At 46.9% G+C, this 22,721-nt stretch overlaps 1 protein-coding gene across 1 annotated transcript; it reads right to left on the bottom strand.

Moving 5' to 3' along the window:
• Positions 1-14,708: 14,708 nt before the first annotated feature.
• LOC100277310 (uncharacterized) lies at positions 14,709-17,263 on the bottom strand. The gene is made up of 5 exons (NM_001407256.1): positions 17,060-17,263; positions 16,171-16,424; positions 15,352-15,442; positions 15,153-15,219; positions 14,709-15,082 (listed from the first exon to the last, which is right to left on the bottom strand). Exons 1-5 carry the CDS (start codon positions 17,116-17,118, stop codon positions 15,029-15,031), a joined length of 525 nt encoding a protein of 174 aa, NP_001394185.1. The 5' UTR covers positions 17,119-17,263; the 3' UTR covers positions 14,709-15,028.
• Positions 17,264-22,721: the final 5,458 nt, after the last annotated feature.

Here is a 22,721-nt window from a genome sequence, read left to right as displayed (position 1 = left end):
TACAATTAAGTTCCAATATTATTCATTCATGGTTCTTAAGTATGTTGCATTGTCAAAAGCTATTACAACTGAAAGCTCTCTTGTGGGTTTTGGTGTTTGGATGACAACCCAATTAAAGGACTAACAAGTGTGCTAAGTGTTGAACAGGTGCTTAATGCAAAGCTAACAGGGTTCAACACAAGTGAACAAGTGTGATGGTCCAAAGACTGATTTATCTATAGATAATGAACACTGCTTAAGTGAGACTCGGGGTGTGTAACTCAGAGACAACCGATCAAGCCAAGGATGGAGGCAAGAAGAGCTTCGAGGTACCGAGTGCACGGGAGAAGGTCAAGGAGACCAGGAACCCAAAGCCAGGGGTGAAGAAGAAGACTTGCAAAGTCAAGGTTGATCGATTTAAGAGTTATGGTGCATCAAGGATCACTACATAAGGAAATGACTTACAACCAATGAGGTAACATCTACAGTTATGTGGTGTAAGTCATAAGGCTCAAGATCAAGCTCGAGAAATGAACAAGGGAGGTGGAGCTCAGATATGTCAATCTAGATCAAGTCAAGTTGACTTAATGGTTTAGAGTCCAACATCGACCTCAAACATGCCAAATTGGGTAAAACGATGAAAAAGGTTAAGTATGTATGGTTTGAGTTTTCAACCATGTTGCATACACCTCTTACTACAAATTTGGTGCTTTGGTTTGCTCTCTAACTCTTTCTGTAGAGAAAGTACCATTCTGAGCTCTGCTGGAGGAGAAACAGAAAAGCTAGGAGAAGAAAAAGAAAGATGTAAGTTTCTAGGACTAAATCAATTGGATTATACTCTAAATGTGTTTGTTTAAGTCTCAGGAAAATCCTTCCAAAAGTTGAAGTCAAACGGAGAAAGAACGGAGGAAAAATCACTTAGTGTGCTGTTGGCTCGTGCACACGACAATGAATAGTAGGTGTCCGGTGCACAGGACAGTGAATAGTAACTCTATCCGCTGCACAAGACAGTGAATAGTGACCTGTCCGGTGCACAGGACAGTGAATAGTAGCTGTGTGCAGTGCACAGGACAGTGAATAGTAGCTATGTCCGGTGCACATGACAATGAATAGTGACCTATTCGGTGCACAGGTCAGTGAATAGTAACCTGTCCGGTGCACCAACTCGCCACCGGACAGTCTAGTGCACCCGCAACCAGGGAAGGCTGGGAGCTTCCAAATGAAGCTCCAACGGCTCCTAGGCCCTTTGGGGCTATAAAAGGGACCCATAGGCGCCTCAAACATGTACACAAGTGCAGCCAACAAGTCCATACATCATTTGGATCATTTCTTTCTCTCCCTCTCTTTTGTATCTCTCTAGTTTGTGTAGAGGTGAAGTTATAAGCCTTTAGAGAGAGGGGAAGTGTTGTTGAGAGCTAGAGCAATATCTTGAGCGCATTGTTACTCTGCCGGAGTGCTGTCGAGAAGATTGTAAGCAGCCACGACATCGTTGTAACTGATATCAACATAGTGGAAGGCTCTATCTGTCGCACTGACATATCTGAGCAAACGGAGGAAGGAGTTGAAATAGACTCCAAGCCAAGGTGTGGCTAACTCCAACGAGGACTAGGCAAGCATTTCAGGCTTGGCCGAACCTCGGGATAAATCCCTGTGTCTGTGTGCTCTGCTCTGTGTTGTGTGTTGTTTCTCTATCTTATTTGTTGTTTATACTTGCACTTCTATATTTATATGTGGTACAACCTGTCTTCGAAGTGCAGGGTATCTTAAGACAGGAACTTCAATTCCGCTGCAACCTACTCGAAGGGTCTTTCATTCCACAGCGATCCAGCCTTCGAGTAGAGTAAGAATTTCTAGTTTTAAAGTGATAATTATTATCCGCCTATTCACCCCCCTCTAGGCGACATTCAGATCCTATTCCTGGGCATAGGGAACTTTCAACAACTGCCTCCCAACGGGGCCCACGCCTCTTTGTAGATCTAGCTACTCGATGTCGGGAGGGTCGCGCTGGAAGCGTGCAACCACCACCTCCTGTATGCTCTCCCGGGAGGTGTCCTCTGCTATGGCCACCGGACTGTCAATTACCGGTGCCAAAGATATGGCAGGGTCATGGCTTCGAAAGCATGTAAGATGTAGTCCACCACCTGTCACATCCGGTTTTAAGGAACAAAGCCGGGTGCATCTCATACATGCGCCAAAGGAGACAACATATATAATAACAGAGTGTATAGAGATAAATGTCATAATATAATCAGAGTACTTATTACATAGCGGAAGTCTTATTACAAATTAAAGGAATAACCATAAAACGAACTAAGGATCGTCGGCGCCAATGTCGACTGAGAAACGCCACCTAGATCAGATCATACTCCTCGCCTTGTGGCTCCTCCTGAACCACCTGTTCTTCTCCTGTGGGGGGGTGTGAGACAGCAAGAGTGAGCTCACATACGTTCATCGCTCAACAAGTCGTGGGGAATAATGTGGCATGAACTCACCAAAGGTGGGAGTTCATGAAGTGTAAGGCTGATCAATGGAATAAAGGCTGAAGCTGAGCATTGCTTTTATAAGTTGGTCAAAATTTTATTAGCAATTACTAAGTGTAAGTAAATACCAAACCTTAATAATAATAAAGAAAAGTAATAGTAAAATAATCCCAAATGCGGTGCAAATGTCCAATTAAATTTAAGTTCCATAAATTAATCATGTGAGGGTCCGAGCCGCTCATGACCGTGAGCACGGCTAGTATACTAGTTTTACACTCTGCAGAGGTTGCACATCTTTACCCACAAGTCATGTTACCCATCTGCCAAGAGATGGCCAATCCCATACACCTCTACCGAGGAGGCGAGGCAGGGTAACACTACGAGGCCTTTACAAAGTTCCACTAGCTTCAGAAATCCCGCTACAGTTTATAGGAAGCTCCAGTGCAGGGTTCTTGCCTGACCGCCATCGCAGCAAAATCAACCCAAGGACCTCCCTACACTGACCACTCCCCTACTGCCCTTGCCCCTTTCGGGTAAGGAAGACCTCCACTAGCTTTCCTAGTTAATCAGCCAAGGGCGTCCCATTATACCCTTGTGGTAGCACTGTTTTCCCGGGTGGTCGCTCCATGTTCCCATTAACATAATGATCTTAACATGAGCAGTAATAATAAAAGAGAATAAAAGAGTAATTATGAATAAAGTATCTTCATACCCAAATCCACATAAAGCAATAGCAGGTACTACCCAAAGAAATATTTCAGTGGTAAACAAGGTATAAAGATAGCCAAAACTAGGGTAACCTATTGGGTCCCATCAAAATTATCCTATGCAGATCATTATAATTAATAAGAACATGGCTAGGAAAAAGTAAGTGATCAAGGGCACAACTTGCCTTCCATGAGCTCCTGCTCAGCTACCTCTACTTGTTGAACCTCAGAATCCACAGTGGTTTGCTCGTCTACTCGCATCAACACAATATATACATAGTATAGCATAAATTAACATCACATCAAACATGTAAATAAAATATACAGTAAAAATCTACACATTAAAATGAGATCATAGGAACTGGATTCATTAAATTTGGAGTTATAAATTTCAAGTTATGAATTTCCTAAGATTTAATGTGCTTGAAATAGGATTAAATGATAAATTAATTTTCTTACTGTTTTCATGTCCAAACAGAGACACTAAATGATAGAGAATATTATTAAAAAAATTTAGAAGTTGAAATGGTTCAATTTGGAGCAAAAATGAATTTTCTATGGAATAAACAAGTTTCTAGAATTGTTTTTGTATTAAAAATGTATTTTTCTAATTCATTTAATCTGATTTTCCCCTTTTCTGGATTGTGCCACAATAATCAGAAAGTTTAGGGGCCTCAACATAAGTTTTCCTAAGACACAGAGAGATACTAGCGAGGATGGCGGGTTGTTTTTAGATAAACAGAGGGACTCATATGCAAAACTTACAGGCCGAAGGGGTATCGTCCGTTTCAGGCCACCCGATTACAACTGAACGGCTCAGATCTAATCTGAACCGGTACACGCTCCTGACCGCCAGATCTCGATCTAACGGCTACGAGTTCAGAACTACGCGATCCAATCTAACGCGTGAGATCTCGATCCAACGGTTCCTATTTGGCTACCCCCAGATTTAATCCAAACCGCCCAATCGTTGATCCGACGGCAAGCGGCATTCTTCTACATCAGACCGACCGGCCGCCATGGCGTTCACCAGCCCACGACGGCGCTTTCCAGACGCGATGCCCCAGAGGTGCGCCGAGAGCGCGTCCCTATTCCACTTCTGCAGCGCAGCCCTGGCAAGTTCCACTCCACATCCTCCTCCATTGCATCGGTGGCCGCAGGAGCATCAGCCGGAGATTGCCACCAGCGTGACCCCAATATCCTCGCCTTGCCTCTCGCTTAGCCAGCGGCCCAGCGTATTGCGCACCCCGTTCGCTGCACCCATTCACGCTTCGTTTCGGTCATGCGCTGTATGTGTACGACTACGCACGCGCGGCATACGACGGAGGATTACTGGAGCGCGGCATGCCTAGCTCCCAGGCTTATCCAACCCCAGCCTTGCTACGCGCAGAGAAGAAAACGAAACAGGAACCACAGGGAGAAGGAACAGGGATAGCTCACCGGAGTTCTTAGCACAAAGGGTCTCACCCGCGGCGGGCACCAGATCCGTGGTGGAGCCATAAATCCTGATGAGAAAACTTGTCCCCACCGTCCGCCCAACAGCTTCTGCGGTGACCACTCACTACACGATGACTAACTCCGTGCGTGCGCTTGGAACAGGGTGGGCGAGGCTGGCTTGCGATAAATAAACATAGGTAGGCGGCGCATGGAATTTCTATATTATGAAAGCCGGACGGAAACGGCGCCGGCTAGGCCATCCACGTCGTCGGAAAACTTCATAGCCGTTCGATCATCCATCAACCGTCGTCCATCGCGCACTTCCAGACTTCCTTCAAAGCGTCGCTTGCCCTATCCTAGAAACCTCGCGAACACTCTATATATAGACGTCCGATCCGATCAGAACGGTCACGGGCAGCAACCGGACTCCTTTCTCGAAGCGTCAGTCTTTCCCATTCCCAACCATATGAATGAGAACCGTCTCCTCGCGCTTGCTGCCTTCCTCCTCCTTCTCTATGCCCTAGGTTGGCTAAGGTCTACGCAACGGACAACGGCGAGGTCCACGCGCTGCTGGCACTACGGGCTTGCTCCAGTTATTGGCGCCCTACCACAACTCCTGTGTGCTGGCACCGTTCCGGTGATTCAAGGGCGTCGCGTGAGACGTCCTCGGCGTCGTCGCCACCGTCTCGCTACAGGAGAAGGGGCTCGCCGGCACGCTCCCACCCGTCGTCGCAGGACTCTGCTCCCTAAACGGCCTCTACCTCCACTACAACGCGCTCTCCCGATCTTCTTTTAATTCTCCTCCGATTCGTCACCTGCGCACGGAATCCCCTCCGTAGCTCTTCGTCCCCGGAGGACCAACCCCACCAACGGGGATGTTGTACGCCTGCTTCTTCAAGTACATCATCATCGACGAACAGGTATGTCCCATCCCGTCGCCCTTCATTCCTCCGTTCCCCGATTGGATCATTGTTGTCGTCGTCGCGGCAAGATAGAGATCCAATCTGCCGCTTGCCCGCTCGAGATGATGTTGATGGCCTTCCTCTGCTTCGCTTTGCTGCAAGCGTCGACAAGTCGTGTCTGCTGCTGTAGTTCACCCACAAGAGCTTCCAGTCCGTTCATGACCTCACCATCAGCGTCGAGTCCTGTACCTGTTGCGGCTTATATCCTGCATCCCCATCTCCCCGCCCTTAAGAACGTTTATTAATTTAAATTATCTATTTATCTTTGTAATTCTTTCTTATAGAGTGGGGAGCAAATCTGAGATTTTACACTTGAGCGACAGAAGGATGTCGCAGCCAAGGCTAGGAAAGGTGCTTTTCAGGGTCACACGGCACCTACAAGCCGTTTCATTTGCCCCATACTTGAGGTCTAGAGCAGGAATCATCATTTTCCCTGTGAACTTTTGGCGTCTCCTGAGTTCTCTTTTTCTTCTCTGAAATTGATGTTTCAAGAAACGATGATCGATCAAAAATTTGCTTAGGGCCATTGGAATTTTGGTACGTTATATTTTCAGAAAAGGTGCTAATATGGTTTGATGTTTTTAGCTATCAGTTATACTCTATTTCCCAGTGTGACTTAAAAAAATCAAACACATGCGTGGCTGGTAGCAGCTTCATTTTGCTCACATATAAAACTTCTATTTCCTAAACACACAACCAGTCTTTTCTCCATAAAAAATCTGTGACGTCTATCTACAAATGGTTATTTTGAGCGCAGAACCTGAATTTCATTTATTGTATTATTTTGAGAATAAAAAAATAATACAATTTATCACGTTAAATAAATCCAACTCAGATAGCGCGTCTAAGGGCGCGCCCCATCTACTAGTTACTATATACTCGACGATGATATCTCCTTGCCAGGCGCGGACGTTGGAGTCTCCCGTGAATACGGCAGTCCGTTCACAACAACCCAGTCAGCAGGGGAGGGGCCCACCACCTACGGCGCTACGTAATGCATGAGATAAGGACATGCGCTAACAAGAATTTTCCACTGGCCACGTAGTGCAGCCAGGCGGCTAGCAAGCTACGCATGCACCAGATCATGCGCTAAGGAGGTATCTGGTTAGTGGACGAGTGTGGCATGGGCGCATGTGAGTCTTTTTTTATATTTTATATTTTCTATTTCTAATTTCCTTTTCTTTTCACCTTTAGATTCCAAATCTGAAATAAACTTTTTGTGGCGAATTTGTACCCAATTTTGGATGTATGATTTGAACATACCATTGTGGAATAAATTTATTTATTTAAAAGATTATTTTGCATTGTATAGTATATCTCTCTTTTTATATTATTTTTATATTGTCACAAAAGGCACACAAAATGAAGCCTCAGCATGATGCAAAACTTTGTGGTATGTCTTTAATTAATTATTTATTTTTAAATGTGGTGTTCACATGCTCCATTAAATAGAGACAAAATATTCAAGGAAATCTCTTTTCATATGATTTATAAATTTAGGTATTACACCACCGCCCAGTAGAGCTTTTGGCCCTCGGCCTCTATACGGGGCGCTGGAGTCAGTCAGCGGCAGAGTCTAGCACCAGGAGGGCATTGGAGATCGACGCGAGTGGCTCCGACACTGGGATAGGGCTCATCCCTAGTGGCACCAGCGTCGTGCTTGCCTCGCCAGCCCACTCGGCAATACGCTGGACCCCAACGCGGTGTTCTGCTTGGAGTTCTTTGAGGGCCTTCTTGGTAGCCTCCATCGCCTAGAGGTCCAGCGCCGCGTTGAACTGGTGGATCCGCTCCTCCAGCTCCTCTTTCTCCACTGCTCGATGCTCTCGCTTGGCCAGCAGCTCGCCTCACCAGGTGAGCAGTTTCTCCTTGGAGGCGATGTCTGACTCTCGCCTATCTAGGGATCACTTCTCCTCCTTAATGTTTTCCTCGACAAGGGTGACGTTGCTAGCCATGTCCTGGAGCTCTAGTCTCCATTTGCGCAGCTCTTCGGTGGACTCCGCCTGCTGCACCCGCTGGGTTTCTAGAATTTGGTCCTTGGCCTCCAGCTTGGCTTGAACTCCGCAAGAAGGCCCTCGTTTTAGGTCGCGGCCTCCTCCCTCCGGCTTCGGGCCACCTTCCGCTCCCTCCAAGATGCCTCCATCTCCCGGTCGTAACTCGTATACCCTTCGAAGGTCCCTCTTGTAATCCTTATGGTCTTCCTCGAGTTTGGATCGTTCGGAGGCAACTTGATGAGACGTCGCCTTAGTGCGCTCCTCCAGTCGGACGTGCCAGTCGCTAAGGCGATGGAGCTCTGCCTCAAGCGCCTCCCACTCCCGCTGGATCGCCATCACAGTCTCGTCGAGAACCCGGCGGGCGCGGGACAGTACGCGGGAACCGAGACCGGCGCCACCTCTTCATCAGCCTGACTGGAGTTGCCGCCCAAAGATCATCTTCACCTCCTCCAAAGTAGGCGGAGGACGGAGTGGGACGCGCCGCCATCCGATGCCAGGTCTGGAGCAGCAGAATCGACGGGGGTTCCCACCCTGGGCCCTCGATGGTCTCTGCGTTTCCCGCACCGGCCCTAGCGCTAGGGGCGAGTGCGGATCCCCCAGCCGAAGCCTTATCTGCCGCCGCGACACCCCCCTGTCGCTCGAACCGCTGTCGTCGGGTCCCTCGCCGGAACACCGGTGGCTGAGGGCACTACGCTGGCTGCAGCCGGGCGTGGTCCTCTGGTAGCGCCCCCAGTGGGCCCCTGCTATTGGGGGCCAGACCTATAGGTGACCAGTATATAGGCCAACACGAGGCACGATCATTTTGGCACGACATGGGCATGACACGACATGATAGTAATAATGCCTAGGTTAGCACGAGGCCCATCATGGGTCATGGTTGGGCTTGGGTACAATCCCATCGGGCGACACGGTCACGACCCGTTTACTATCAGCCTATTTAGCCCGATGCTAGGCACAGATAGCCCATCAAACCGAGCACGACCCAACACGAGCCGTTTGTGGCCCAACCTTACTTGTCCTATTCTAGACTACCATATATATATATAAATATGACCAACTCGATCCACACTTTAAACCTATTTTCGAGTTCTATTAGAGAAAATCGAGAAAACGAACAATAAAAATAGGAAAAATAAGTTATTTTTGAGCCCTATTACAAGACAAGCGTTGGGCCGCACGGGTTAGTAGCCCAACATGGCCCATTTAAAACTAGTAAGACCATGCTTGGCCTCAGACTTCGGCCCACAAACGGGCCTGACACGACCCACTATTTATCCATGTCGTGTCTCGGCCTAAGTAAATTAGCATGGCCCATGATGGCTCGTGCCATGCTGGCATGACATGGCCCTTTGGCCACGTATAGCCAGACCCTCTAGCAGGGCCGGCACCCAGCGAGGTAGCGAAGGAAGAAGTCCTTGCAAACAAATAATGGGTTAAGACTCATCATCAAGGTGGCTAGGCCTACGGATAAAGATGGTGCACTTACTTGGGGCTCTAGACTTTCCAGTGTCCGTGGAAGCGCGACGACCGCTGCTCAAGCCACGGTTGCTGTGCAGGCTATTGTTGTTGTTGTTGCTGCTGTCGTTCCTAGGAGCGACCAACCCCAGGCGGCGATCGTGGCGACAGGATCAGGGAGCTGGCTAGCGCCTACGCGCTAGCATCCTCGGTCTTCTGGCACTTCTTGGCAGGCTCCGAAACGAACGACCCATTGGCACGGCGCATCTAGAGTCGCCTTTCCTCCTCCGATCCCTCGGAGCTGCCTAGGGTGGAAGTGCTGCTCGCAGACCCCTTGCCCTTGCCTAAGGGGCTGGGGGCCATGGCGGGGGCGGTGCTAGAGGCCGCACCACCAAGCTGGGGACCCCCAGCCAGCACACCGAGGATCTAGATCCCGCGATGAGGGTCCCGAGCACCGGTCTAGCGAACCACCACGCCGCTATCGTCGAGGGACGACAACGTCACCATGATCGTCGTCCATTGGCTCTGGTCATCACAAAGCTCAGTGACTTGCTAGGGGAGGATCAGGGACTCGGGGACGAAGACCTCCCTAGTAATCCCCTACACCAGGTACCCAATTCCTCCTGGGACATATCTACATCCGGCCCACGTTGGACCCTGCAATAGTCATTCGGGTCGGTGAACCAATAGGCCATGTACGACCTCTGCTATAGCGGCGTGATCCGGCGCTTCACGAAATCACCGAGCACGTGCATCGACGTCAGGCCCCCAAAGCCAAGATCTTGATTTTGTCCATAATGGGGCAGAACTCCGACGAAAGGGAGGGCTTGGCCTTCTACTGCTTGCGGTCGAGGGAAGGCCCGCTGGTAGGTAGCAATGAAAACGGACGGAAACGGACGGAAAAACCCTTCTCTCGTTTTCGCTCCCACAATTCTTTATCGGAAATGGGAGCGGGAGCGGAACAACCACGGGCGGAAACGGGTCCGGATTATACAGGTTTACGGAAACGAACCAAAACGACCGGAAACGAACAAAAATTGCCTCAATAGAAAAATTAACCGGAAAAAAGTCCACATCACCACATGATTACATGACCAGTTGACCACATAGCCATTGAACAACAGGAAAATAAGTCCACAATAGTACATGAGCACATAGCACAAATCCAAATCCAACAAGTAAACTTACACTCACTTAGCTCACATAAATTCAGTCCAGACACAATAACAGTTAACAGAGTAATAGTCACACTCACACACTGACACACACATATGGACACAATATAAGTTCTTCAATGTCTTCATGAGTCCATGACATCAAACACACATTTGCAAGATTTCTTCACAGCTCACCATCTTCATTGAATATTGAATCACTATCCCGGCCATGTTCCTACATTTTAGAATAGATCTGTATAAGTATTTGCAAATGATAGGTAGCAGTAAAGACAGTAGAAACATGGGCACAAGGCAACAAGGTAGCAAGCAGCAAGGTAGCAGCAATCAACAAGTTCCAGGCTTCCAGCAAGGTAGCAAGCAGCAAGGTAGCAACAAATTACCTCATCATCCATCAAGTGTCTAGCATTAGGGGATAAAGGATCTGTCTCTAGGGGTTTTAGTTCAGCCACAATTGAAAGAACACTTTTAGAATCTGAAAGTTAAGAATATATACATATGTAATTCAATATACACAGTTAAAGACAGACATATAATAAATACATAAGAATAATTGGACAAACATATACCTTTTCTTACTGCATTGATCCAATCCTCTTTTCTCTCTTTCCTATTCCAGTCATCTCCTCTTGTATGTCCTCATCATCATCATCAAGGCTCGCTATATCAACAGAAGCTACAGCTCTAGTACCAGTATTACTTGTGCCTGCGACAACCAATTTATTTGCATCTTTATTTTCAGCTGCTTGTGCTAAAGATGACGACTGACCAATTGGTGCACCCATAGAGCTTCCACTTGCTTTTCTCTTGTTTCCTTTCAAAGAATTGACAATATACTATTAGACATGTTCCTAATCTAAAATCAACAATACACTGCAACTCTGCAATAAAAAATACACATGCCTGCTGAAATAGAGCTGTTGCTGCTGCCTCTCACAGAAGGAGGTAGTGGTGATCGCTGTGGTTGTAATGGAGGCAGTGGCAACATGCTTCCCAAACCTAGGTTGCTGTTCCCAGTCTTTGACTCCGCAGGCATGGAGCCTGAATGGCGTGCTCCTTCTCCTCCGGGTCCTATTCCAGAGTGAGACATATCGAGTCTCAACTACTGCAAACAATCTAATGCCAGTATGCCACTCTATGAATAATTGAAGAATTAACCAAACAATCAATTAACCAAATGCGCTGGATTGGAGCTCGGCGAGAGAGACGTACATGTACTGCGGTACTGGTTGGCTTCGGTGTTTTGGCTGTCTTCGTCTGCCCCACAGGACACAGGCGACGACCGTGTGTAGTGTGCTCGACTGCTCGTGTCTTCGACATCGACTCTTCGTTTACGGTCTGCCCGAGCGCCCGACGGGCGACAGCCGTGTCTTCGGCAGACGGCAGCTGGAGCCTGGAGAACACTGAGAAGATGGGCTAGATGCCTGGACCGACGGCTTCGACGCTATAGCAGTCAACAGGACGGCCTGGATGGCGGTCGGCGGACGACCGGACGGGTCAGTGTCGGCGGACGGCCGGACAGGTGACTAGGTGAGTCCATGACTTCGTGAGTGTCGGCGACCAGCTAGAAGAAAGATGGACTTAGGGTTTCACTTTAGCATGACGAGTCACCGAGTGGAGGCATGGAGGCATGTTGCCTGTTGGGTTGGGCTTGGCAGATTTGGGCCTTGACTGGTGACGCCGCTTCGGGTTAAATCCGGAATAAATATGGAAATATCCCGACCGAATACGGGATCCCGATAATCCAAACGAAAAATAATATTTCTCGTTTCCGTCCCGCTCCCGTCGACGGCCAACCCGTAACCCGTCCCGAACCCGTATTTTTTTGGAAATCCAAAAATGGGCGGATTAAATGTGGAAAATGGGGTGGGTCGGGACGAGATTTTTTCCGTCCGTTTTCATCCCTACTGGTAGGCAGGCTGATGCGGTCGTTGTCCTCAGTACTGGCGACCATCTAGTCATTGTGCCAGTCTTCCCACTTCCCGTCGGCGAGGGTAGGGATGTAGATTATGGATAGGTCTAACCTCGTCTGGAAATAGTAGGCGTCGATATCGTCCTTGCTCTTCCCAGACTTGACCAACACGAAGAAGTGGAGAAAAAGGGAGGTGTAGTGGCCCACGCCCACGAACATCTCGCAGAGGTGGACGAAGATTGCCATTTGGAGGATGGAGTGGGGCATGAGGTGCTGAAGCTGAAGCCTGAACTCCTCCAGCAGCAGCAGAAAGAAGGATGAAATCGTCATCGCCAGTCGCTGGAGATGTACGAAGTGAACAACACAAATTCCCCACGGTGCAGGACGCCGAGAGGAAGAGAGCTCACGTAGATCCCTCCGACAAACCCTGATGCGGCCCACCCAAGAAAGTGGCACACTAGATCGAGCTCCGCCTCAGTTTGAAAGCGGTGAGGATGGCAAGGGATGCCATTGCGCGTGCGGTAGCACGAGCGTGGAGTGAAGGAGCACCAAGGCGAAGGGGTGTGACTGCTTGGGAGGGAATGTGAACACAAAAAGATAACCACAATACGTGTTGTGAATCCTTATTTAGACGAACTCTCCCATGCGCCCCCGAAACGCCGTAAGGAATCATGTTCAGCGTTCACCCAGAAACCTGGCAACCCAATCTATCACACAGGGGCCCAGACCCATCGGTCATACAGGGTGTGTGCCAGATTTTGGGTGCGTAGAGAGCGGGATGTGAATTGCCGAGCGCAATGAGTATCTCCTCGGGGCCACTGCAAGGGTGAAAACCCATTTTAAACCGACGTGGCGGCAACGAGGCACCCCGTGCGTGACCGAGCAAAACTACTAGGCGTGGGGGCACAGGTCAGTGAGCTATGGGGACAGATATGACCGTCAATTTGACTAGAGATGGATTGATTTCGGAAAGACCACCTATTTGTTCGTTTACTAGGTTCGGCACGAAATCATAAATAAGCTCCACCAAGGATTGCAATGCATTTGGCACTGACTTTCCCCCTCCTTTTTTCGTAACAACAAAAACCAGAAGTAGGACCAAACCGAGTGTGTCAGTAGGCATAATGAAATTACACTCCAGTCATTTTCGGGCCATTTGAAGCAAAGTCTAAGCTTTGGTCTCACCTGTGGGCTCGCATCGTCCCCCCAAGGTAGGCCCGGGGGAACTGTCAGAACCACAGAACTGGGGTACCCCTTACTACTGTATCAAAACACGGTACCCACACGATTATATCTAAACGTGTGCTAAGGAACTGAGTATCTCGGCACCGCGGGACTAAGCCCGTCCGATAAGGCCATAAGCCTCGGGGCCTGTCCCTGCATTATAGGTAGGTCTCATGCTGCCACGTGTCCAGGGAGGCAATATGCTCAGGGACTTCTCCAACGAGTCTGGACCCCATAGGTGGGTCCCGAACCCCCATGTACGCAATCTGGACCCCCTAAAAGGTCCAGGACCTCCACGTATACAAACCAGACTCCCGAGTAGTGATCTGGACCCCTCATATGGGGCACGGTCGCCAACAAGGGCTCCCGGTGCTCCAGGGCAGAACATGCCCCCATGTCCTACTCCGGACCCAGGCAGGGGTCCGGTGATGCCACGTGGGCGCTAGGCGCATGGTGCAAACCTTCGCATGGAAGCAAGGCCTCATTGCCTGCATTAAATGCAAGGCGGCCAAGGCGTGCTTTGACCAAGTGTAGGCATTGGCAGACTTGTGACAAGTCTCTATAACCGCCTCACGCGTTATCGAGGCGCACTTTAACATGGCAGCGCCACACGCATGGAAGACACCATCATGAACCGTCGTTTGGTTGGGTATTGTGTCAGTTACAATGACCGGTCGGACGTGACAGTGCAGGCGACTGCGCACACTCCTACGCACGTCTTCCAGTCTACGCTGCAACCCATACCAGATCCTTCACCCATACGCTGACAAGATAGGGAGGAGAGTCTAGTCAAGAAATCCGCACGCGACCAAAAAAAATCTACGGAGAGGTTGGTCAAGAAATCCGCATGGCGATCAAGAGAAGATCTCAGTCCGTCGACAACATCAATTGTTCCATGTAGTATGTTTTTTTATTACTATATTCCTGGACCTGCCTGTTGGGGCTCAGCTTCCTTATATGTGTCTCTTTTGGGCTATAAAAGGGAGGACACATAATGTTACAAGGGACAGACTCACTGGGAGACCCTCGAGCACACTCAGATTCGTCCACACTTGAGCTTTCCCAAGCCCTGATCAATACAACTTACAGTGGATGTAGGATTTTACGCTTCAATAGCATGATCCACTATAAAATGTGGTGTGATTTTGTGTTCATCGATTTTGTGTTCATCGATCTAATTAGACAAACCTTAGGCTCCCCCGAGTTCACATGATTAGGCGGATGCATTCCTCCACCCGGCTGGAATTTAAGATGGGTAGATGGTTTAAATGTTGATAGATTAAAAGTATCATATATAATGGGATGATATGGATAATTTTTATAATTAATAAGGTATGATATGAATAACTTGAATGGCCGCAAAACCAGCAATTGCTTCACTCAGCGGGCAATAACTTCACATTTCTTCTGTTTTCAATTAATTTCACTTCCCATGGCTCAGTTTACAACAAGGCATGCCCCTTTTTTGTTTTAATCCAGTTGCCTAGATCACCCAAAGTTTTCATATAAAAACACCAGGTACAATGTCATCCAATGTTCTCATAAGCTTGACAGGAATAATATATTACAATTGCTTAATATAAGGATGCTGCCATGTTTCATGATACATCCATGGTACACCATTGTGCTCAGAAAATATAACGCTTGAGAACCTAGAGCTTCTGCATTAAGCGATTAATCCGAGTCAAATAATGAACTCCACAGGCCTAATCATAAAGGCCTTCTTGCTCCCAAGCGTCCACAAGCAAATCTACCATTTCCTGCGAGTACAAGTTCAGCTTAAGAAAGCTTTAAGACAAAGAAGACAAGTAGTAAAGCATATGATCTTACGCCAAGAGGTATCGGTTGGGAGAATGGCTTATTGCTTCCTAGCAGACTTTCATACGTTGTGTTCCAACTGTACACCATTAAAAGAAAATTGCAGATTATGGAGGAAATCAAATAACATAATGTTATTTTGGTTCACAATAGAAAACTTAAGGGAACGCACTCGTTAAGGTGTGATAGAAGAAAATCACAAAATATTCACCTCAACTTTGGTTCTCGAGGCTGTTGAGATCTAGAGTGGCGTTTTTTGCTTCCAACCCACTGTTGTCTGGTCTGGTTCCAGAGCATAAGACCTGAAAAATAGGCAGTATGGAAATTCAAATAAGATGTACAAAGAACGAGAATAAATGAAAAACATTCACCACTTACTAATGGCACACTTAGCATGCTACAAAGTAGAGTTCCCTCTTCTTTTTTGAAAAGAAAACACTACAGATTGGTTTAGTCATCAATATTTTTAAGGAATCTTGCTAGATCATTGTAGTTGTGGATTTATTGTCACTCAGCTGTCTATGAACTATATTGTAAGTGTATCATGCCGACACCATTGATGTTTTTGCTGATTTACATAAACATGTTCCCACAGATGCATTTGCAGAATCTGAGAATCGTCCCAGGCCAAATTTGAAACTGTTCAGGATTTGAACATTAAGACATCTAGAACAGAGAAGTGTACTTCAAGTCTTCAACAAGATACAGGCTTTTCCTGAATTGGTGGTTTACGTCATTGGCTTTCCACAAATTCGTATGCATAATTATCGAATGTCAACCTTGAGACTGATAAGGATTAGAACATAAAGCAAAGACCTTATCTCAATCATAGTTTGTAATTTTTACTGAGAAGTTAGAATCTCAACCACTATATATTCAAGGCCACAAACATTGGACATTTAAACTCAGGTTTCCGTTCACATCCATGATGGAGCTACAATAATCAGTAAGAGACTTAACTATTTGACAGTATATGGCACTAACAGGATGGATCAATAAGGCAAAGAGGAAACGAAATGGATGAATTCACCTTGATTCATAAACTCATTCGGGTTGCTGCTACTTCCTGCCGTATGCTGATCGCTGGACTGAGCCAACGTGCTGATCGAAGACATGCTCCTCTGCGATTGGATCCCGCTGTTCTCCATCTCATGCGCACTCGTGCTCCAAAAGTCCTCCGAGAGGCTAGCCTTCCTTACTGATCGCCCCTGGATCCTCAACCGCTTGGAAGGCTCGTCTACTGCTATTATTGGAGTTGGCTTAGCACAGCATCCAAAGCAACCTCTGCTCTGTAGCAAACCAGGATCGACCAGTGACTGATTAGCACCAGTATTCAAGATCCCAGATAAGCTGTGATGCACTCTATCTCGTATTACAAATTACAGAAGAGAAAAGGCCAAAGTTATGACCATTTCTGACCCGATAGATGGTGACCGGATAGATGGTTGCAGTAAAATATCGAGCAACTATCACTCAGTGAACTCAGCAGCTAAAGACTGAACATTTTCCAAACAGAGGCCTAGTACCAAAGTCAGACTAAAATGCATCTATTTTATACCGGAAATAGACCAGGCAGATTAAATAAACAACAGGAAGATACTACAACGAACGCGACGGACTCAACTGGCTCGACTCAACAGGAAAAGTGAGACCAAATGGATAAACGAAACCAGCCTACCAATCAGAATCATTATAGCCACTCTAAAATATCGAAAACAGCGCAGTCTGAATCAGGGAGCAGCGAGCATATATGGGCCACGAACAGAAGCTATAGAAGTCTAGGACCTCGCTACCGCAAGCGGGGATCCCAATCCCCACGAGCCTCGCGGCCACTACTACACCGTGACGTGTGCCGGAGGATCACGAGAGGATGGGATGGGGGAGGGCAGGGCGGCGGGGCGCAGGCACGCACGACGCACCCCATGCAAGCGACGAGGCGGCGCACCCAGGTGGAGAGGGTCCTGCAGCTCAGCAGCATAGCATCCGGGCCCGGTGCGCGGGGGCCGGTGCCGCGTCGGAGGGAGAGGCCGGCGGTGAAGCGAACCCTAACCCCCCGGCCCCTAGGGCGAGAGGGGAGACGGGACGGGGAGGGAGGAATCGGAATGGGATTCTGCCGTGGACCGGTGTCAGGCTGGGATTGGGGGAGGGGGTTAGGAATCTACTAGGAGCCGGAGGGAGGATTCAGCTGAGGCAGAGGCGTTCGTTACCTGCCCATGCTGCCACTTGACATGATGATGCTGAGTGGCCGGGACGAGGCATTTCGAAAAATACTTGGCTTCGCGTCCCAGAAAATTCGACGGTTCCTCTGGCCGCGTTACATAGGTTCTGGTATTGGAATTATTAGAAACTATTTTTAGTCATAGAATATCCTGTTCAGTTCGTGTATGTAAATACTAATAAAGAAATTTCGAAGAGGGAATTCATATATTGGTGTGAACAGCCATTTTAATCGAGCTAAAGTTTACCTGAGTCTATCCTATAGAGAATCAAAATACTCCAGCTAAAGTTTAGCCTTAAAATCTTAGCTAGCTAAACTTTAGTGGTATGGATTTAAACAGATCTATCTTAAATCCTAATTTTCACTCGATTATGATTCATCAATTTGGAAAGAAAACTTTTGGCCGGAGGTCTACATTCGATGGAAATTGTTTGTTTCAGTCTGTCAGTGTGGATCAAAAGCTTTGATGGACTCTGCATCAATGAACGACAAGCAGAAGAATGGGTAAGAGATGAAACATAAACATGATTGGACCTTGTTTGAACATAACGAGAAGTAGGTTACGAATGAGGAAGAAAAGAAAGAAGTACAAGATACTTCTCCCGTACTAAAAGTGAAAAGACTTTGATGTTGTTTAGAGGAGTTGAATGCAAAAAATGAGATATAAAAACAATCAAAACTATAAGCGGCAGCGCTGCTTGACACCTAGCACTGCCGCATCGTGGCACTGTGGACAATTGCACAACACTACCGCGCAGAGGCTAACTAGGTCTGATAATATTGAATTATTTTAATATGAGGCTGAGTCTAGTACTTTAGCAGAAAACTTAAAGACTATCTAGGATAACAATTTATATAAGAGACAAGATGATATGAACTAATAAAAAAACACTCAACGGTAAGGACACATCAAAATATGTATATTTAAAATAAAACTCAAAAGTGTTGTTAAAAAACTGTTCGACACTGCCGCGCTAACCCATGCACTGTCGCTCGATGCAGAATATCCAACAACAGCTACACATGTAGGCAATACTTAGATATGAACTTGGTAATGTTATGTGGCAATTCCACTAAGTACCTATATCTCATAAGCATGCATAACCAAGTTGTTGACGCCTTTTTGAGGGCCAAACACCCAATAAGAACCGTGGCGGTGCCCTCTACACAGGAGCGGACGGTCCGCGGCCTGGTGCGAGGCGCGGCGGTGCTCTCTGCACAGGGGCGGACGGTCCGCGCGCAGGGTCGGACGGTCTATGGCCTGGTGCGAGGCTAGGGCTCCTGCCTGACGGCCGGACGGTCCGCGCCCTGGGGCCGGACGGTCCGCACGTGCGCAGGGGCGGCGGAAGATCGCCGGCGGCGCCTGGATCTCGCTCCTGGGAGGGACCCCGTCGGGAGGAGATATCCTAGGAGTTGTCTAGGCTCGGGCCGGCCGACCTAGACTTCTCTAATCGGCGTAGAGTCGAAGAGAGGCAGAGAATTTGGGGATCGGAAGGCTAAACTAGAACTAAACTAGAACAACTCCTAGGAAATAAATGCGAAATAGAAGTGTTTTGATTCGATTGATGATTATTACAAATCGGTCGTAGACCTCTCTATTTATAGAGGAGGGGGGCTGGACCCTTTACACAACTGATTCCGAGTTAATTCTGCGAATCTAGCTAATAACCGTAGCACAAAACTCAGAACCCTAATCTGTTTTGCACACGCGCGGACCGTCCGGCCCACAGGCGCGGACTGTCCGGACCGCGGACTGTCCGGCCTCAGGGCCGGACCGTCTGCACGCTCATTTCAGTACCAAACATATGCCCCCTGCCTTTTGGTGGAGCTGGGCAAGCCAAAAGCATCTTAACTCGATGTGATCATATCAGTTTTCTTAAGCATCTTGCCACATACTAGGATGGTACTGCTTGAGGAAACGTCCATTCAAAGCTTTGGGTAAATCCTTGCCTTGTAATGTTTGTAGTAAATAGGCGTTACCAGATACTACCTGTTTTACTTTATAAGGACCCTCCCAGCTTGACGACCATTTTCCAAACTTTCGGTCTTTATTCCTTAGGGGCAGGATGGTCTTCCACACCAGGTCCCCTACTTGAAATGACTTTGCTTTGACCTTCTTATTGTAGGCCCTGGTTACCATGATCTTGTCCTTTTCTATTGCTTCCAAAGCTATCACCCTCTTGTCGGTCACCTCATCAATATTATCCATCATTGCATCGTAATAATCAGTGAGAGTTAAATCATTTTGTCTGGCGAACCTGACAGCATTCAAACTTATTTCCACAGGCAACACTGATTCCTGCCCATAGACAAGCTCAAAAGGAGACACTTTAGTAGCACTATGTTTAGATATTCTATGAGCCCAAAAAGCTTCGGACAAAATCTTATGCCAATGCTTAGGATTATCAGATATCTTCTTTTTTTATCAAGTTGATCAATGTCCTATTACTAGACTCGGCCTGTCCATTGGCCTGAGCATAGTATGGAGATGAATTAAGCAACTTAATTCTATATAATTCAGCAAATTCACGTACCTCCTTTGACATAAAAGAAGTCCCTTGATCTGTAGTCAAGGTCTGGGGAATACCGAATCTATGAATAATATGCTCATTTACGAACTCAATTACCTCCTTGTGTGTCATGTTCTTCAGAGCAACGGCTTCAGTCCATTTGGTAAAGTAGTCAGTGGCAACTAACACGAACCGATGCCCTTTTGATGATGAGGGATGAATTTCTCTAATAAAGTCTAATCCCCATCCTCTGAAAGGTCAAGGCTTGATGATAGGATGTAATTCGGCTGCAGGGACCAACTGTAGGTCACCGAATTTTTGACACACCTGGCAACCCTTGTAGTACTTGAAACAATCAGCTATCATGTTAGGCCAATAAAAACCAGACCTTCGCAACAGCCATTTCATCTTTGGAGCCGATTGGTGGGTACCACAAATTCCTTCATATACTTCGGCCATGGCCAATATAGCATCATCTAGGCCCAAGCACTTAAGCAGGACGTCGTTGACTGTTCGGCGGTAGAGTTCATCACTCATTAAGACATACTTGAAAGCTGTTCGCCGAATGTTCTTATCTATCCTGATATTGGGGTTTCGTAAATAATTAAGTATAGGTGTCCTCCAATCACTTGCATCGACTTCATTATCAACCGAATCAATTAGGAGAACATTTCTGGTAACCCCGAACGGTCCGGCGTCTCGACGCGGATGGTCCGCGACCTGGGGAATTGGCCCTACACCGGTTATCAGATTTTCAGTGTCGTGGAATCTCCCTCACTTTATCTGATAACCTGATGCATCTTGTGCCAAATTGTTAGCTCTATGATTCTCAACTCTCGAAATATGCCGAATACTGAATTCGTCAAAAGAATGGATTATGCTCCAACATTTTTCAAGGTAACTATTCAGAGTACCATCAAAGCATTGATATTCTTCTAACACTTGTTGGACGACCAGCTGAGAATCACCAAATGCCTTCACATGTTTTACTCCCATACAATTTAAAAGTTCCAAGCCGAATAAGAGGGCCTCATATTCGGCTTGATTATTAGTGCAATAAGTTTTCAATCGGCTAGAGAAGTCGAAGCAGACATTACTTGGTGAAACAAGTACGATGCCAATTCCTTGCCCTTCATTGCAAAACCGATCCATCAAAATATAAAGTCCAAGGAGAAATAGTGAGGTATGACATGTCTAGTTTATGAATATCATTAATCCGATGTTCTACAATGAAATTCGCTACGACTTGGCCTTTCATAGATTTCAATGGTTCATAGGCCAAGTCATATTCTATGAGTGCATAAGCCCACTTACCAATTCTACCACTCATAATTGGGTTATGCAACATGTATTTGATCACATCGGCTTGACTAGAAACGGTGCAATGACTAGTCAGTAAATAACATCTACATTTGGTGCATGCATAAAACAAGCATAAGCATAACTTCTCAATAAAAGTGTACCTTGTTTCAGCATCCACCAACCTTCGGCTTAGATATGTCACCACATGTTCCTTCCCCTCAGTTTCTTGTGTCAGAACAACCCCAATGACCTTATCTTCAGCTGCAATGTATAATCGGAATGGTACTCCTGCTCGTGGTGCTTTTAATACGTGAGCCGAAGATAAGTATTTTTTGATGAGATCAAATGCTTCTTGCTGTTCTGCCCCCAAGTGAATTCGACATCATTCTTAAGCCGAAGAATAGGGGTGAACACATCAATCTTCCCGGCTAGGTTAGAAATAAACCTTCATAAGTAATTCACCTTGCCGAGAAACTTCTGTACCTCGACCTTACAGGTCGGAGGTCCCACATTCCGAATAGACTTGATTCGGTCAGGGTCTATCTCTATACCATGTTCATGGATGACAAATCCTAAAAACTTACCAGCCGACACTCCAAAAGCACATTTACGTGGGTTCATTTTCAAACCATACCGACACATTTTATCAAAGGCTTTGCGCAAATCAGCTATATGAGAACTAAACTCAGCCGATTTGACTACAATATCATCAATGTAAACTTCCACAGTGTTTCCCAACAACTCATGGAAGATCATATTCATAGCCCTCTGATAAGTAGCACCAGCATTTTTTAGACCAAATGTCATGACAACCCACTCAAATAAATCAATGAAGCCTGGACATATAAAGGCCGTTTTAGACGCATCTTCTTCGGCCATGAAAATCTGATTATATCCGGCATTACCATCAAGGAAGCTAATAATTCTATTTCTTGATGCATTATTGATTAATGTGTCGGCTATGGGCATGGGATATTCATCTTTAGGAGTTGCTCTATTTAAATTGCGAAAATCAATGCATACTCTAAGCTTACCTGACTCCTTCTTCTCCACCGGCACAATATTAGAGACCCACTCTGCGTATCTGCAAGGTCTGATAAAATCAGCTTCTAGCAACCGGTGGATTTCGTCCTTGATGCGTGGGAGAAGATCTGGACGAAATGTTCTAGCTATCTGCTTGAAAGGTCTGAAACCAGATTTAATAGGCAGCCGATGCTCTACGATCTCTCGGCTTAATCCAGGCATCTCAATGTAATTCCAAGCAAAGTAATCTGAATATTTCTTCAATAGACCGATCATCTTATCTCTAGGATCGGTCTCCAGGGTCTTGTTTACAAAAGTCGGCCTTGGAGTTTTACCATCTCCTATGTCAATCTCCTCCAAAGGATCGGCCGATGTAAACCCCTGTCCTAGTTTATCAAGATCTATGAATTCCTCTATCATGTTCCCCACAGAGGAATTAGATGATCTTTATGTGACGACGGACTTTCCGGTCTCGGGGACCGGATCATCCGTAATACTGTCTTTTCGCTGCGATAGATGTTCGGTCTT

Source organism: Zea mays, chromosome 9 (assembly GCF_902167145.1).
Source record: "Zea mays cultivar B73 chromosome 9, Zm-B73-REFERENCE-NAM-5.0, whole genome shotgun sequence".
NCBI lineage: Eukaryota > Viridiplantae > Streptophyta > Magnoliopsida > Poales > Poaceae > Zea > Zea mays.
Note: the sequence above shows the minus strand (reverse complement) of the source record. Positions and strands in the feature narration are given on the sequence as shown.

Excerpts from the sequence above, each read along its gene's own strand:
- LOC100277310 (NM_001407256.1), bottom strand. The coding sequence starts at position 17,118 with ATGCTGCTGAGCTGCAGGACCCTCTCCACCTGGGTGCGCCGCCTCGTC. Across the intron at positions 16,425-17,059 it reads CGCCTCGTCGCTTGCATGGG|AGGTTGCTTTGGATGCTGTG; the intron begins GTGCGTCGTGCG and ends GCTACAGAGCAG. Across the intron at positions 15,083-15,152 it reads CCCAACCGATACCTCTTGGC|GAAATGGTAGATTTGCTTGT; the intron begins GTAAGATCATAT and ends TTGTACTCGCAG.